The 16,594-nt window shown below is 41.8% G+C and overlaps 2 protein-coding genes across 4 annotated transcripts in view; one reads left to right on the top strand and one right to left on the bottom strand.

Annotated features, from left to right (window-relative positions):
• klhl13 (kelch-like family member 13) overlaps positions 1-4,120 on the top strand; it is a 35,015-nt gene extending 30,895 nt beyond the window's left edge. For 2 of the 3 annotated variants that reach the window (XM_046411744.1, XM_046411745.1), the window contains exon 8: positions 3,026-4,120. In XM_046411744.1, coding sequence (XP_046267700.1) covers positions 3,026-3,513 — 488 coding nt within the window. In that variant the 3' untranslated portion in view covers positions 3,514-4,120. The remainder of the gene's footprint in view (positions 1-3,025) is intronic. The other variant, XM_046411746.1, reaches the window with a different exon arrangement.
• Positions 4,121-13,719: 9,599 nt separating this feature from the next.
• LOC124071197 (leucine-rich repeat neuronal protein 4) lies at positions 13,720-16,594 on the bottom strand. The gene is made up of 2 exons (XM_046411682.1): positions 16,483-16,594; positions 13,720-15,662 (listed from the first exon to the last, which is right to left on the bottom strand). Exon 2 carries the CDS (start codon positions 15,652-15,654, stop codon positions 14,920-14,922), a length of 735 nt encoding a protein of 244 aa, XP_046267638.1. The 5' UTR covers positions 15,655-15,662; positions 16,483-16,594; the 3' UTR covers positions 13,720-14,919.

Here is a 16,594-nt window from a genome sequence, read left to right as displayed (position 1 = left end):
AGCAGTACCCATTAGAGGAATTTTGTTGCACTGACGATTTACTGTAGCGCTCACAGGCTCGGGGGTTACAGTCTTGCTGTGCAAGGTGACCCATGCTGAAGTGCAGTTCTGTGTCCGTCTGTCACAGCACATCAGGTCACATTCTCCGGCTGTGCTGCTGTGCTGTCTGAAGGTATCCTGTCAGCTGGATGAACCTGACAAATGCACTCAGCCCACAGACCATCACAGCTCAAGTGGTGTGGCAGAATTCAGACGCGAGTACTGAGCCAGCACAAGGCCACGCTGCCTCTGGTTCACCATCTTATCCGAGGGATTTGAGCTCTGTGTGAACGTGCTCTTACAGTTTAGACTGGTTTTTAGTTCTTTACTTAGTCAGCCACAGCAAGGACACTTTCCCTATGAATAATTTATAACTTTAGATGTCATGGCAGTAAATCAGTGTTGTTGTGATTACTTAACATTTTTTTAGTGATTTGTAGCTCAGATATTAGATTTTTTTTGTCCAGCTGATACTGATATTGATGTTTGGGGAGTGCCTTAGATTTGTTTTTTTAATTGAAAAATGAGCTTGTCAGTGCTCTCTGGTGGACAAACTATGTAGTGGTGACACTGATTCTAATTGATGTCAAACCTACTTTAGCATGCTTATCAGCCAGCAGATTCACAATACTGTTTTATATATCTTAAACAAGCTAATATCAGCTGACACATGGACTTGGCTTGTTTATGACCGGAACAAATATTTGTAATAATTTGCAAGTCGTCTGAGTTGTATTTGTATTTATAAGTTGTATTTTGTTATTGTGATATCATACACATTTTAAAAACTGTCAGTCGCATACATGTGTGCAGAAGAAACAAGCAGACTTGGTAAATGTTTGTGAGCATCCCTGCACTCATTAGCAGGTTATCTTTAAAGACATGATCAATTTTCTCAAGTTACCAATTTCATCAAAGCCAGGTATTGAGTAATCCCAGGTTTAAAGTCATGAATGATTTTCAAAGAGTTTTTTTTTAAGTGTAAGTAAGGACTATCTTAAATGCTAGGCTGGTGTGAAAGACAATTTCATTAGGAATTTAAATCTATTTTCTAGAAGCTGTTTTTTTGTAGCAAGAGTTTAGGTTTTAGTTGAAGTTGCTCTTGATTGGATTATTTAATGCAGAAAAGGATTGTTATTATCTGTAATGCCTGCAGCACTCAACACACTTGATTGTTGCGACTTGATGGCGTTTACGCCGCTTTCTGCTGTCAGTCCCGCAGTGCGTTGTGTTGACTTTAATAGATGACATGTGACTCGGCACTCATCAGTGGTGACCCAAAACGATAATGACTCATAAGTGTCTGAAATTTCAATTTGCTGTTCGCTATAGGGAATAAATGGCGGGCTGATATTGTTTGATATTCCTGCGGGGACTCGATGGGCAGACTGAAATGTCAAAACCCTATGAAATGAACTTGACAGTGTGAATCTGAGTGTAGTTGTGGTCAGTGGAGAAAACACGAGTTGCTGAAGCACTGACATTTTTAACTTGACATGAAAAATGAATAGTGTGGAAAGATGAGCCCAAGACATTTCAGTCACATTCATAGTTAATTCAGAGCTGACTGTGTGTTTGTGTCGATCCATTATGTTCCGCGCTCATATAGAAAAATGGATCAATCCACGCTGTAACTTGTTCGTCTCTCAGTGTGCATCCTTAAGGGATTTGACTGAACGAGCACAGATCGTTAGTAGCTGATGTTTGGACTGGAACTCAACACTGGACGCTCTATCATTATGAGGTATTTTTGGAATATGCTGAGCCCCCGTTTTTCCCGACTCACCTCTACATCTATTCTCCGTCTTCTCATTGGGTCCCACTTGTGAAGGCAATGATTCAATCAGCAGAGCAGATCACTGGTTTTGCAAGGGGGTGGCTGAACACGGAAATGTTTTTTATGTGACGTATGTAGCAGACAGAACAAACAATACCCCAGTCTGTCCTGTGCTGTCCCTGGAAAGACAAAGGCTTTCAGCGTGTCTGTCTGAGACTGGCTCACTTTGGCAAAGCCTTGACCACTCTGAGTGTCTCATTAATGGCTCTGATTAGACATCAGGATACCAGGACACTGGTCAGACATCAGTGTATCAGGGAAAGGCCAGAGCCCTTGAAATGAATCAGAATAGCAGCAGGGCCTCTTGAGAGGAACGACTCCACCACTGTTCCCTTGTCAGGAATTTAATAGCAGACTTGCCCCTTGGACAACTTGGATAAAGAAAATGGATACTCAGGCTATCTTTGCATTTGATCAGTCAAGGAGGTGCAGCATCACAGATCTGAGTCATGGCAGCTCAATAGACAGCTTAGGGCTCAACAATAAACCAAGCACACAATCACTGGGCAGCAGCAAAAGAGGGATTTTGCCTCTATTTCGGCATGCTCTGCAAATCTTCACTGCATTTGCTCCTAGTCACTCTGCCTAGGGGGGGAGGGGTGGGCTGGCTTCCACCCAAATGCATGCTGGGATTGTGTTCCTCTTTATTTTAAGCCTTCCCTGTAGACATGTCCTGTTTTTTTTTTTTTTCTTCTTCCCCACTTTCCCTCAGCTTTTTGGTGTCCCGGCGTCTACAGTCTGTCTGTGCGTATGTGCATGAACATTTTGTAGTGCTGTTCCTCTTTGTACCGAGTGCTCACCATCAACATTATGTAGAAAAGAGGGTGAACAAATATTGATGTCACTCCAGTTTGTAAAACTGCAGTTTTCCCTGTGTGATTTGAGGTATGAGAAATGAGGATGGGGAAAAGGTGAGATTTTAAAATGCGCAGCCTTCATCCTGATTCTTTATCTTCACGATGCTACTGAAGCAAATGTGTACATTTCCAGTGTTGTGGCTGGTCATGACCTAGATAAATGAAAATGTAGGTTGAAATTTGCGAGTGAGTCACAGATCAGTCTGATTGTCTGAAGCCCACAGAGCTGTTTCCCTCCCGCAACTGATCAGTGACGAGGCTAATTTGCACTCTCTTTCACTTTCTCCTGCAGGGGGAATCACTCACGACACTTTTCAGAAGGAACTGATGTGCTTTGACCCAGATGCAGATAAATGGACTCAGAAAGCACCCATGACGACGGTGCGCGGCCTCCACTGCATGTGCACAGTGGGCGACCGTCTCTACGTGATCGGGGGCAATCACTTCCGGGGCACCAGCGACTACGACGACGTGCTGAGCTGTGAATACTACTCCCCCGCTCTTGACTTGTGGACACCTATTGCCGCCATGTTGCGAGGCCAGAGCGACGTGGGCGTGGCCGTGTTTGAGAACAAGATCTATGTGGTGGGTGGCTACTCGTGGAACAATCGCTGCATGGTGGAAATAGTACAGAAGTACGACCCCGAGAAGGACGAATGGCACAAAGTGTTTGACTTACCCGAGTCGTTGGGCGGGATCCGAGCCTGCACACTCACAGTATTTCCCCCTGAGGATATCTCGGGCTCGCCCTCCAGAGAGTCACCCCTGTCAGCACCTTGATGAGTAAAGGGGGGGAGCCCTGTTTTGCTCAGACCCCCATGACCCCTCGTCCACCCAACGCCCTCAACAAACACACCTTATAGACATTGTTTGCACTTCCTCTTTGGACAACATCTGTACTGCATCCCTAAGTATGCCCAAGTCCACCTCCCCTATGCTGTGCAGAAACCCCTCCCTAAGTGATTAAACCCACGTACCGATATGGTTTGGCAACCTAATTACATGTTAATGTTGCATACTCGGTATATTTTGGCAGGAAATACCTTGACTTGAAAAGTGACTTTGCAAATCAACTTTTCTACCTGATGTCTACAGCGTTTTCTTATGTCTCGTTTCTTTAGGCGTTCTACCTTGAGATGTTGACTACCGCACTGACTCTCTCTTCTAGTCTATGCCAGGTTAGATGCAGGTGACCCCAGAGAGCAGACGCGTAGGGACGGATGAGCTCTGAGAACACAGCTGGTTTTTAACTCAGGGGTTGGCGCAGGCCCCATCTACGTCTCTCTCTCTCTCTTACAGTTTCAGTTCTTTCCTGCTATTGCTATGAAACTGTTAATAAAATGGTGTTTTCTAAATTTAATAAACATGATTTTGAAAGTAACTAAAATGTTGTCGTCGTTACTGACTGCAGCAGGCCAGCCCTCACTAAAGTGGATACATGTTGGCTCTTTCCAAAGAATAGCAGATTTTGTTGTGGTATATTTTTGCTGGTAGACTGATTTGATTTTCTGTAAGGGATATACTGACATTGTAGGCGGTCATTATTGATGATTTGATGCTCTCCGACCCGATCTCACACTGGTATGACCTTCTGAGCTTGCCATTGTCAACACTAAATGTTCAGTGTATTTCAATCTCTACATTGTGTGCTTGAATACTAGCCTCCTCTGTGGTCAGAGGCCCGGTCAGTCAGCTACAGAAACCTGTCGAATCATTAAACCTACCTCCAGTGATATAACCATTATGCTGCTGACCAGTGTCAACTAGAAACTGGCAGTCCCGCCGCTGTCGTCTCTTCTCTTGGCATCAGGACAGACGGTAATGTCGCCCACAATCTGCCCACCTGCTCCTGGACGATTAAAGCCTTAATAGCAGCATATGGTGTCCGAGACGTCTGCTCCATGCTGTTACCGGGAACAAAAGGTTTGTGTAACCATCAGGTGAGTTTGGTCTGGAGCTTTAAATCCTCATTATATTCTCATTATACCCCACTAATGAGACATTGTAGCAGTGCCTCTGATTTCAGATTTTAATGCCTGTTCCTGTGTTGTTCATAGCAACACAATCTCAGCAGCAGGACTGCCGTTATCACGGGTTATGTTAATTAATGAGCTGGACATTTTGTTTCGGTGCCTTTCAGTTATTCACTTTTAGCTTTTGAAACTTTTTTTTTCTTTTTTATTAGGTTGTAACTTTGCATGACTTATGCAGTCATGCTGTCCTCATGTGGTGGGTTGGACGTGTGATGCTTGTTTTGTAAGAAGTTGCTATTTTAATACCTTTTTTGTGACATTTCAAAAGCTTTATTTTGTGCAGCAGCTTATTGTAAGTCCTTTTGATGAAACCGTTCATATCATTCTTACAAATTTAAAAATAGGCTGTTTGTAATCTTTTAATAGAAAGTCGGTGAATAAAGCCAAAATGTAACTGGCTCAGCTGCTGTCAAAGACATACAGAAGATGGTAAAAGGGTAGGAATTTAGTACATCTTTCCCTGGAAATTTAACTGAAAATTAAACACACACACTGACCATCTACCCTCTGTATCTCCTGGATCTGAATGCATCAGTAAGAGTCAAAAGAGAAGAGAAATAAAAGGTGGAGAAGCAGTAGATAAATCACCTTGCAAACCCACAGCCATGACAGTGGGCCTTTCTGGAAAAGTAGGATGAGAAGGCAATACAGAGCAGCTCCATTTAGGCTAGTAAAGGCCCAAAATATGTTGTTTTTGTTTCATTTACTCTAAAAGCCTGAGACTAATCTGATGATGCATTTTGTGTCAGTATTCCAAATTTTTAGCCGGGTATTATGTTTGTGGTGTTACTCAATAAAATGCGCTATATGGGAAAAAAAAAAAAAAGTATTGGGACACCTCACCTTTTCACGAGCGGAGATTTTAATGACCGCACCCTGAATGCATGGACAGTTTTGCTGCTATAACAACTTCCACTCTTTGCCTTCCCGAAACTGTTGCCACAAAGTTGGCAACATAGCATTGTCAAAAATGTCTTGGCCATCATAAATACTTTTGTCTTTATGGTGTACCTCTCATAGAGTTGACAGTATGCATTATGAGATTGTGTACATTTTGCTGTGTTTGCTGCACATATGTGGACGTATGAGACCATTGTACTTTAATTTGAAAATCAAAACAGGACTGATTCATGGGAATTGAATTTTTAGTCAAGCTTGTGGCATGGCTCTGAATGTCAATGTCAGTCTGTTGGAGTGTCGGACTGTTGATCCACCACTTTAGTCCAACTTGAAACATCTCAACAACTACTGGATGGATTCTGAGCCAGTTTTGTCGATCTGACTTAACGTCTCACACCACCATGAGCACATATTCATTTATTAAATTATAGCTATGATATGGTTTGTCATTTGTTTGTTTTGGTTGGCATTCATCATCCCCAGAGGATGAATTATTAACACTTTAATTAAGTGGGGAAATTATCAGATCAAACTTTGTTTATTCAGTACTTTGGTGCCTCAGCTCCACTTTGTGTTTGAGTGCTTTAGAGCTAATGTTAGCATGCTGACACACGGGTAAACATTATACATGCCAAACATCAATATGTTAGCATTATCAGTGAGGAAATAGTCAGCCTGCTGATGGTAGCTTTTAGCTCAAAGTGCCACTATGCTTTAGTGAAGCCTCACTAAGCCATAAGCACAGCTGTACACTCTTATGATTTCTGCATTAGTGTGATGAAGCACCTCAAATTAACAGATTTTAAAGAATGACTATCCTGTAATATATCCATATTGCAATGTAATAGATAACTTGTGTCTGAAGATGTTATCCATGCTGCCTCCACCTCATGATGACCATTGTTAGCAGTCAAACCAGATGGAGTGCAATCTGCTTTTCAGATTTAACACATTCATTGATTTTAAATGGATTTGAAGATATTCAGTTAAATGCCCCTCATTTTTTGAGTATGCAGGATATTTCAGGTAAATTTCAAAATGATTCAAAAAAATAAATAAATAAATAAATCAACCTCAGCATATCCACGGTCTGTGTAGCAATGCAGCACAGGATGTTCCAGACCCTTCATGTAATTCCTGCCACATGGTTGCATTGTTTCCTGGTGTTGCTGCTGGCCACTGTCAATATTACATGACACAGAGCTTTGTGTATCCTGAAGACTGAAGCCTTGGATTTTTAATGAACAATGTGTCCTCGGTGATAAAGCAAAGAGAAGAGGAGCAAGAGATTACATGGCTTCACTCCCCACCCCCACCCCTCTGCCTCACTACCTGTGTTTCTCAGCAGATTTCATCACCACTGGAGGCATGTTCGCTTGATTCATGAAGCAGATAAAAGAGGTGCGCATGGATTACGACCTCACTCTTTCTTGACACATGAACACGGCACACATTTGTGTCTCGGTGTGCCTCCAGACGGCTCCTCCTCTCATCTCATCCCAGCCAGAAAATGACCTAGATTCTACAGGCTGCTGGATGTGTTTACATAAACAGCATGCTGATGACATTGTCAGTCAGGAAGCATCGCTCACAGCAGCGAGGAGAGGGATGCTCTAACTGTAACGAAAGCTCCAATCCACCTCCTATCATGATGAAATACTCTGCAGAGCCACAGATCCCTGCTGTCCTCTGACTGCATGCATGATGGTGTTAATGGCTATTGATCCCTCTGTCTGGCAGACAGCCAAGACATCCTGATGTTACTCCTGCTAGATGTGTTTATTTTTGCACCGAGTCACAAGTTGCCTTCCGTTATTAGCTTCCACAAAGGTTTAAGGACGCAGGAAAGGTTTACATCTCTCTCATCTCTTTCATCTCTCTCGTCATGAATATTCAGAAAAGGTCAGGTCCTTGCTCTCCTCTGGAGCTCTATGTCCCCTGTGACTGTGTCCTGAATAATCTGTCCCTGATTCATCTCTTGTTTCAGTGCTTGTTCCAGCCCCGGGAGCAGTGATTTTTTTTAAATCATAGCATAGCAGAGGTGGGTGGGGTAATTGGGATTTTTTTTTTTTTTGGTTCAACATCTGGCCATGCACCAGTCCTAGATTTTAGTTCACGCTTCAGTTGTATCTTGCAATTAAAAGGTATTCTCTTTGCTAACTGTACCTTTGTGCCCTCATGCTGTACTGGATTAAAACTAAAAACCAAAACTTTACTGGACAGAAAACTCTCTAGTTGTGTCTGTTATCAGGCTCTTGGCATTTGTACCTCTGAGCATATTGTATTTAAAAATTCCCAGGTCAAAGTTGTGCACACTTCTTGCACTTTTCTGCATTTAGTTTGCATGTTGTCCCACTTTTTTCATGCAACTTTTCTCTCGCATAGTTCAAAGTGGATCGGACACACTGTCAGAGAGTGGCAGCCTGTCCAAGTTGTCTACCCACCTTCAATCCAGTGCATGCTGGGATATGCTCCAGTGCCCCCTTGACAACGAACAGGAAAAAAAGCAAGTAAAGAATATAAATGGGGAAGAGGCTGTAAAGACAGAAGTCTGTACTTAGTCCACCGATGGCATTAAAGAACATACTATTTTATTAAGTGCATTAAGTGCCTCTATCTCTGGATCAGCTGAGAATAGAGAGGAACTGGAACAGTACTGCCTCTCTGGGAGAACTACTTAACCTCACCAGGTTAAATACACCTCGGGCTCCTTGTCCCTGCAGGTTTCCTACAGTCTTGAAGATTCAGCTGACGGCACTGAAGCCTTTCATATACTCACTCAAAACAAATCAGCGGTCACATAAAAAAGCATACATGCCGATTTTAAAAATTCATGAGTATGTATGAAATGAAGATGTATGTATGTATGTATGAAAATCAGCTAGCTAGTTCATCATGATAATGTTATGCAGGAAAATACACCCCAAGAAGTGGAAATACATTAAGAAAATATAGCATTCTCTGTTATAAGATCGATGCATGTTGTGGCATCGTCATTGCACAGCTTGGTAAATCAAACCAATTTGAAAGTTCTTTAGTGGTATTATTCTAGTTAAATTACAGGCTGTGTTTTCAAATCGAATGGCTGCAATTCACATCATTGACATACATCACCTTCTTCCAGCATGTGTTACACGAGGTGTTATAATGTTCCTCATCAAAATGATGAAATATTCTCCACCTTTTGTGACATGAATACATTTCTTTGCAGGTTCTTGGCTTGTTGTTGTTCTTAATTCATGAAGTGATTCATTATTTCATTAATTTACTGTGAGAATGTAAATCTGCGGAGATTCTTCATTTCTTCTGTTAGTTTTTCAATTATTGCACAAAGAAAGAAGGACATATTTTTCATTACAAAAGAAAAAAAATAACAGGATCTGAGAAATCAGATTCTCTTAAGATTTCAAGATCTAAATTGTGTGGACTCTTTTAGTCCACTTTTCCACCTTTACATGTGAGCATTTTATGCATTCACATCTGACCACTTGACACTGGCTCTGATGAAAAGGAAAATGTCATGACTCCTGGCCTGTGAAGGATGAAAGAACAGGCTTGTGTGTGTGTGTGTGTGTGTGTGTGTGTGTGTGTGTGCGGTTGTTTGTTTGTTTGTGTGACAGCACTGATGCCAAAATGATTGATAACTCTCCTCTTCAAGCTGAGCTCGGTTTCAACCTCCTCAGCTCTGTCCTGCACAATCCCGGGTTGCCATGGTTACCGTTTCTCTTCATAAAAGGAAATGGGGGAAAAAATGTAAAGGTTTTCTCCTCCTCTCCTTTATGAAATGCTCTTACGGAGCTATCCTGGGGAGTTGAGAGGGGAGCGCTGACCTGTACATCGAGCAGTGAATAAAAATTTGAGGAAAAGCTGTGGTGACAGAAGGCAAACATTTAGCTGCTTCTTCAAACACTGACACCAGGACTCAGCTCCTGCCGTGTTGAAATGTGGCTGAGCTGATTACTCCTGCAATTCATTTTCATCCACATTAGAGCAACTCATTTCCATTTCCACTACATTATAACTGAGTGTATGCCAGGGGTGGCTTTGATTTCTGCAGTGCCCTTTGCAATAATGACCTCTAGTGGTTCCTGTAAAAACAAATAAATGTGGCCTTGACTCACACTGAACCTGTTTTGAAAGGTGTCACACTCTTCTTTATTTTTTGGCTGTGATGATGCCAAAAAGAAGAAATGTAATCTGGCACACGTCTTGTTGCATTTACATAAACCCCGATCATCCTTCCAGAGGCACCAGAGTTACACTTCGAGACAGGAGTTAATCTTTTCATTTACAGAGTTTGTCTGTTGGAGCTGAGACGGACACACAGACAAGACATAACAGGAATAAACAGGATGAGATGCCTGCAGGCAGAGGGGGGGATCTGTTTCTATAACCACCCACTTAGGCCCAGAGTTTCCTGCGACAAAGGCCACAGCATGGCCCAGATTCCTGTTGCCAAAAGCTTGTTGTTAACACTAAATGACACCTAGCTCGTTTAGCAAAGAGTTGTCTGATTGACACTCTTGCATTTGCCTTTCTTTTTATTCACTATACTGTCTACAAAATGCTTAGAAGACTAAAGAAGCCTTTCTGCATTTGAATAAAGCCAGTATGCGTTCAGATCCAATAATGGGCGCTGATGGATGCCTGACCCACTTTGAACCTTTTATGTCCTGTGAAAGCTGACCCCAGCGGACAGAGCAAATAGCCATTAGTGCCCCTTCTGGTAGATTAAAAAGAATAATAAAAAAAAACATTCATTTTCCCGGTGGCTAAATGCAAATTAATTTTTCAGGGGTAATTAATTGCAGGAAAATGAATGACGGTTTTGAACAGGTACCAGTATAATGTTATGAGACCAACAAAACATTACAACATGCAATTACTTTCATCGCAGTAAAGCCTCTTAAAGCCTCAGCTACAAGCTGCTGGAAATGGAACAATCAGTCCTTACTCAATGTAACATCATCTGCAACACAGGGGGTAGACAGCATAATGTAACATCCTTATGAAAAGGAGTCAGGTTATAATCCTCTGTAGGTTCATTAGTGTATGAAACACCATTCATTACACGTAATCATCTGATCCATTGTTGATATGAATTACACTGTTAAATCAGATTTAAATGAATTTTACAGAACTTTTTACTGCCACAGTGTTTGAGAGCAGGCAGCCTCACATTTCAAAATGCTGTTTTTCCTTTTACCAGCCGACAAACTAAAATGAACCAGTTTTGTAGACATAAATATTATTACGATTATTATTATGATTCTTTGTGTTAGTGCCCTTCAGTGCAGTCAAGTCTGTTTGCTCAGGGTTGACTGTGACCAGCAGAGGGCAGTAAGGTGACTTTTCATCTCCCAGCCTGAGGGCAGTTAACAAAAGCCTGTGAAAGCTGCTTTTATTATCATGATATCATGTATATTCCCTCCTCGCTTCATGAATATCTGCTCTACTAAAATAACTTTGTCTTTGTTGCGCAAACTGATGCTGAAAGGTGCTGATTAAAGTCCTGGATTACTTAGAGGACCTTGAAATGTCTTGTCTGCTTCTTGGCTTGTGTACATTACTCTTATTTATTGAAGCTAAATGTGCGTCATGGTACAACTGCGCTGTCTGTTTAATTATTCTTCTATTCAGCCACAAAATATAATACAACACCCGCAAGTAGAATCCAAAACTTCTACTATGTTACAAATAAAGTCAGCGCAGGTTCATAGACTAAATAGTCAGTCTTACTCAAACCAACTGTTTGTCATTGTTAATCACAGTCACAGTTGCAGAGGGAGCAGGCACAGGCTGATACAAAACAGTTTTTACTAAGTCCTTTTAGTCTCCATTCACATCACTAATAACATGAGTCACAAGCTTACTGAATGAGATGGCAGTGATTCAACATGACTCGTGTCCCGCACACATCCCTGCTGACCTCTTACCCGCACCATATCTGAGGTTCAACAGGGCCGTCATCTGCTTTGTTTTTCGCTGAAGATGTTGAAAATGAAAGATAGGAAAAATACTGATAAATTTCTCCTGCTCACATTCTGCACCTCACATCTGTGCTTCTTCCAGGTGATCTTTCAACATCAAAAGCTTGAAAAGCTGTTTGCGGAGGCAGCCTGTCTGCCCGGAAGGTGCTCAAGATAGTTGAAAAAATGTCCACGTTTTAACAGCAAAACCCCCCCGAGATCATTTACTAGAAGCACCAGATATGCTGAGAAAATTCAGCATCGGCACACGATTGGCATGTCATGTGTGTCTCTTCACATGCCTCATGCTCAGTAAACCTTTCAAAGTGGTTTAAGTCATTCACTCACATGTTTAGATTAGACAATATAACCAATAAATGAATCTCAGACCTTACGACCTTAAATACCAATCAAGCGATGTTCTTCCTGAGAACAACAACAGTGTTTGGCAGTAAGGGAGGCAAAGGAGGGTTGTAAGACTTTGAGAGCAAGTGAATACCTGAAGCTGATAATCAAATTGAATCGATAGCATGTTTTTACCTTGAAAGGTTAACTTCAGGTTCTCAAAACCTTGATTGATGTCAGTGTTTGTAGGGTTGACAAATTGAAAAGTGGCCAATATTAGGAAAGAAAAATTACACTGAAGTTGCTCAACTTCGGCTGGTCATAAATTCATTTTCCTAAATTTTGCTTGATGAAAAACAGACACTAAGAACTAAGATGAAAAAGGTAATAATAATTGGTGTGGATGGAATCGATCAGCCCTCTTCTCAGTCATGTGATCAAACACAATGAAGACCAGATGAGAGGCTGAAGAGACTTTAAACCAAAGAAATTCTGATAGATGTATACAGTCTACATGTATTGTTTAAATTAAAATAATTATTATCTTAAGTGGCTGATTATTCAATAGTTAATCATTCAAATCATTAGGTCTGTTTTTTCGTTTGTGTGAGATATGAGGCTCTGTTGAAGAGAAAATGAAGGCGTTCACTAAGTCTCCTCCACATTTTAATTATGTTATTTTTATGAATTATGCGTGTTTATGAGTTTATTCATTTCCAGGCTCAGAATTCTTATCATTGAATAAAGATTAAAAATCAGAAGGATTTAATCTCCAAGGGCAGTTGCAGAGGCAAAGCAGACAATTTTAGCTGTATGACTCGATGCCGGTTTGCGCATTGAAAACTTTTTAGCTTTGCATCATAGGTAGAGTTAGATTTCTTCATAAGCGTTCGAAAACATCCAAAGTGTCACAGAAAAGGCAAACCGCATCCTGTTTGAAATAAGGCACACAGGCTTACATATGCGTGTGTACGTGTTCATCTGTAAGTACATGTTACACAACAACACCAGAACTGCAGTGTCTGCTTGCAGGTCTTGTTAAACCTATTCTGCATGGAGTTTAAATGCATCACATCTTGGCCTGTTTAAAACACTGTGCTAACACCACATCATATTGCCTGTGTTTTTGCACTCATACTAGCCCAGTCACGTCAAGATTCCCCACCCTGTTTGACAGTGACTGCACTCTCTGAATATGTGTCATAAAAGCAACATCTTGAGGCCATTTCAGCCGCTGAAATGAACAATCTGTTGCGCCTCCAAATTACAGCTGTTAGATGACTTCCATACAGCTCTGTGTGGTGTAAGTTGTGCAGTGCAGTTGGAATGAGAAAGACGCCGGCAGCGGTGGAACAACTCCGTCTCGGTGGCAGCAGCCAGAGCAAAAGAGGAATCAGAACATGGCTGCGAGAAATGCAGATGGAGGCTTGAACATGAGATAAACTGTGAGGATTTAAATATTGGACTTTCTTCTCTCTTTTTCTTTTCCATGAAGGCAGATGGAGAAACCCTGAAGCTTCTCACCAGCCCAGTGCTGCATGACTGGAAGTCTCAGCTGGAATGAGACAGGCTCACAAAAACCATATCCGCTGGAAAGAGTATTGTATGACAGCTGGAAAAACAGCACCGGGCATATGTGCTCATCCTGTACTCTGACACGGCTTCCGGCAGTAAGACGGATGGAAGCACACGCCCAAATCCAAAAGCTGTTAAATAAGTACGCATTTTGACGCATGCAATAGCAACTAAGAAAATATTTTATTTGAGTTAAATAGTCAGACCTTTTAGTGTACACATGCAGTAGTGTGGTTTTAGACTTCAGTCTGTCAAATCAAACTTTTGACATGTACAAGGTCTAAGGCAACAAGCCGAATGCTCACAAATACAGAACATAACACACCACATCATTCACCACAATCAGTATATTCACTCTTAATTAAATACATAAAATAACAAACTCTCACAGAGAGTTTCAAACACACGTTTTTTCCCCATCTTGTGCACAGCATGTTTTGATGTGTCTGCTATGTAACCCCAATTAAATAGTTCAGTCAGGCCCACAGGTAGCATTTGTGTCCATCAGCTCTTGTCTCTGACATGAATCTGCTGGTATTTACATTGTGCTTCTTCGCTTCATTTCAGTCAAAAACATGAATTCCTGACTTGTGCCAGCGGGTTCGTCTGATTTTTATCGATTCATCTTGTGCTCATTGTGTAACCTACAGTGTCCAAGGAAAACCAAGTGTCTCCAAATTTGATTATTTCAAGTTTGTCTGACAAGCTTCAGAATGAAATGTTTCTTTATAGCTCAATAAACCACATAAGAACTCACTGGTTACTGGAAAACGCATTGACACAAAGCTACACATTAAATTCTCTGAAATCAAGGCATAAATAAATACTTAAATTACTGCGTTGGTGGTTACATGTTTTGTCCAATGAACTAAAGAGCCACACTACATTTAGTTGCAGCAGTTGTTCAGTATAGTAGTTGCAAGCAGGGACTCCACCCTGAAGTCTTGAATCCTGACACCTGATATTTCAGTGCTGTCTACCAAAAAGCTCATTTTGAATTGCAAAAAAAAAAAAGACCAAATTACCTTTCTTGCAGTGTCGCAGTGTTTGCTTGTTGTTCTAGTTTTCACTTTGAGAAAACACTGCTAATACTTTCAGTATCTTCCTACCAGCTGGTTTTCTTTCGTTTTTTTTTAAATAAAGGAGATTTGAACACTCTTTAAAAGGGGAAATAAAATGAGACAAGAAATAGGCAACGAACATTTCCAGTCAAATCTGTTCATATGAAATGATGATCTCTGCTACCGCCTGCATTTTCTGAAAACCTCTGAGTGCAGAAAACCTAAAATGTAGTCACAGCTAATTGACTGCAGTGAAGCTGAAGAGTCTCATGAAACAGAATCTTATCTCGCTCTGATTTCTCTTCACTGTGTCTCTGCTGTGTCATGCATTGAGATGCTGGCCTGCTGCTTCCTTTGAGTCTTGTACCTCCAGAACAGAACGGCCAGCAAAAGGAGCACCAGGAAACCCAGAGCTCCCCCGATGAGTCCCGCTTTCAGAGGCAGACTGCTGTCCCTGGACTGGTACATCATACAGGACCCATCACTCTGTCCAGCGTCATTCACTGCAACCACACAAACCTCTGAGTTGTGGTCTATGTTGCCTACTCCGCCGTTCCTTTGGTCCTTCCCAAACTTCTGCCTCTCTTTCCCCTCTACTTTAACAATGTAAGCTGTGACATATGAATTAGGTGCACACCACCAAATCACAACTTCTGACCCGTTCCAGGACACTGATCTCAGGTCGGGGGCCTGTGGAGGCTCATTATGTAAAGTGGACCCTGGGCATAAGCAGCCGGTGGAGGCTGCAAGGTCAGCACAGGGGATCTGACTCTGGAGACAGGGATTGTAGTCACATCGCTTCGGGGTCACTCTATTTGGAGGCACTGTTTTGGGTAGAACAGGGGTGACTGTGTCTTCATATTCAGAGTAATCCTCTGTGTTCAGCAAATTGCCCCCAGTTGGGAACCCTCGAGGTCTCGGAGATCTCATGGGATTTGTCCCTGCGACTCCTGATGTCGTAGGCAGGGATGAGTAACCTCTGATGAGAACCAGGCACATGATCACCAGGGGAAAAGGAAGGTCTCTGCTGGCAGCCATCGTGCTGTCTGGAGATCATAGAAAGAAAGAATCCATCACTGTGCAGGAAAATCTGTTTTTTGCATTGGTATGAAAAGCATGAGCCCTTTGGGTCATGTGTATATTCAGAGAGTCAATGTTTTTTGCATGAAAAGAGCCTGAATAAAGGAATGCAGTTATTTCTCCCCTGATGCTGTATCTTTTAGAGACGATATGGCTGCACAGGGAGGGACTCCGTCAAACGATACAAAAGGCGAAAACGTAGGCCTAGTTTCACCTCGAAAATAGATCTCTCTTGCTCTCTAAGCATAAACTGTCTACTCAAAACCAGAGCACAGAGCTTTTATTCTTGAGTAAGCAAGTGACAAAAATGTGGACACTTGATAGTTGAAATTCATTATTCTGTCGCATGTTTGTCAATGATTTATGGCCTTGTATACAGAACTGCTGAGAGTAATCCTCATCTGTTAAGCTTTGGAGGTACTCCACACTAATTCAGCATTCCAGGCGCTGTTGCACAACAGGTCCAAATGCCTGCACACCCAGGATACTGGACAGCTCTGTTAGCTGGATCCAGTTACAGGAAAGCTGCCTGTATGATTTCCACAAGAATCCACACAAACATACCTGACGTATGCTCCGTGGTGAACATACACAGTGTGGTAACAATGAAGCCCATTCAAAACATCTCCCAGGATTAGTCTGTGTTTAACTGCACTGAAAGCAGAGAAAGCAGGAGATCCCATTGAATACTAATACACTCTGTGCTCTTTGTTTTTGCCACAGCTGAACTCTGCCTGCTTGTGTTAAGAGTGAAAAAGTGTCAGCTAACGAAAGATATGAACTTACCTGCTGTTTGAAAAAGTTTGTAATCTTTATCAAGGCTCTTCTCGTCCTCCCTCCACTTACTCCCTCTTTTGCTCTCCTCTGCTCTTTATATGTTTCCCTTCTCCCCAACAAT

The sequence above is a fragment of the Scatophagus argus genome, chromosome 14 (assembly GCF_020382885.2).
Source record: "Scatophagus argus isolate fScaArg1 chromosome 14, fScaArg1.pri, whole genome shotgun sequence".
Lineage (NCBI taxonomy): Eukaryota > Metazoa > Chordata > Actinopteri > Scatophagidae > Scatophagus > Scatophagus argus.
This window is presented reverse-complemented; position numbering and strand designations above follow the sequence as displayed.

Excerpts from the sequence above, each read along its gene's own strand:
- LOC124071197 (XM_046411682.1), bottom strand. The coding sequence starts at position 15,654 with ATGGCTGCCAGCAGAGACCTTCCTTTTCCCCTGGTGATCATGTGCCTG.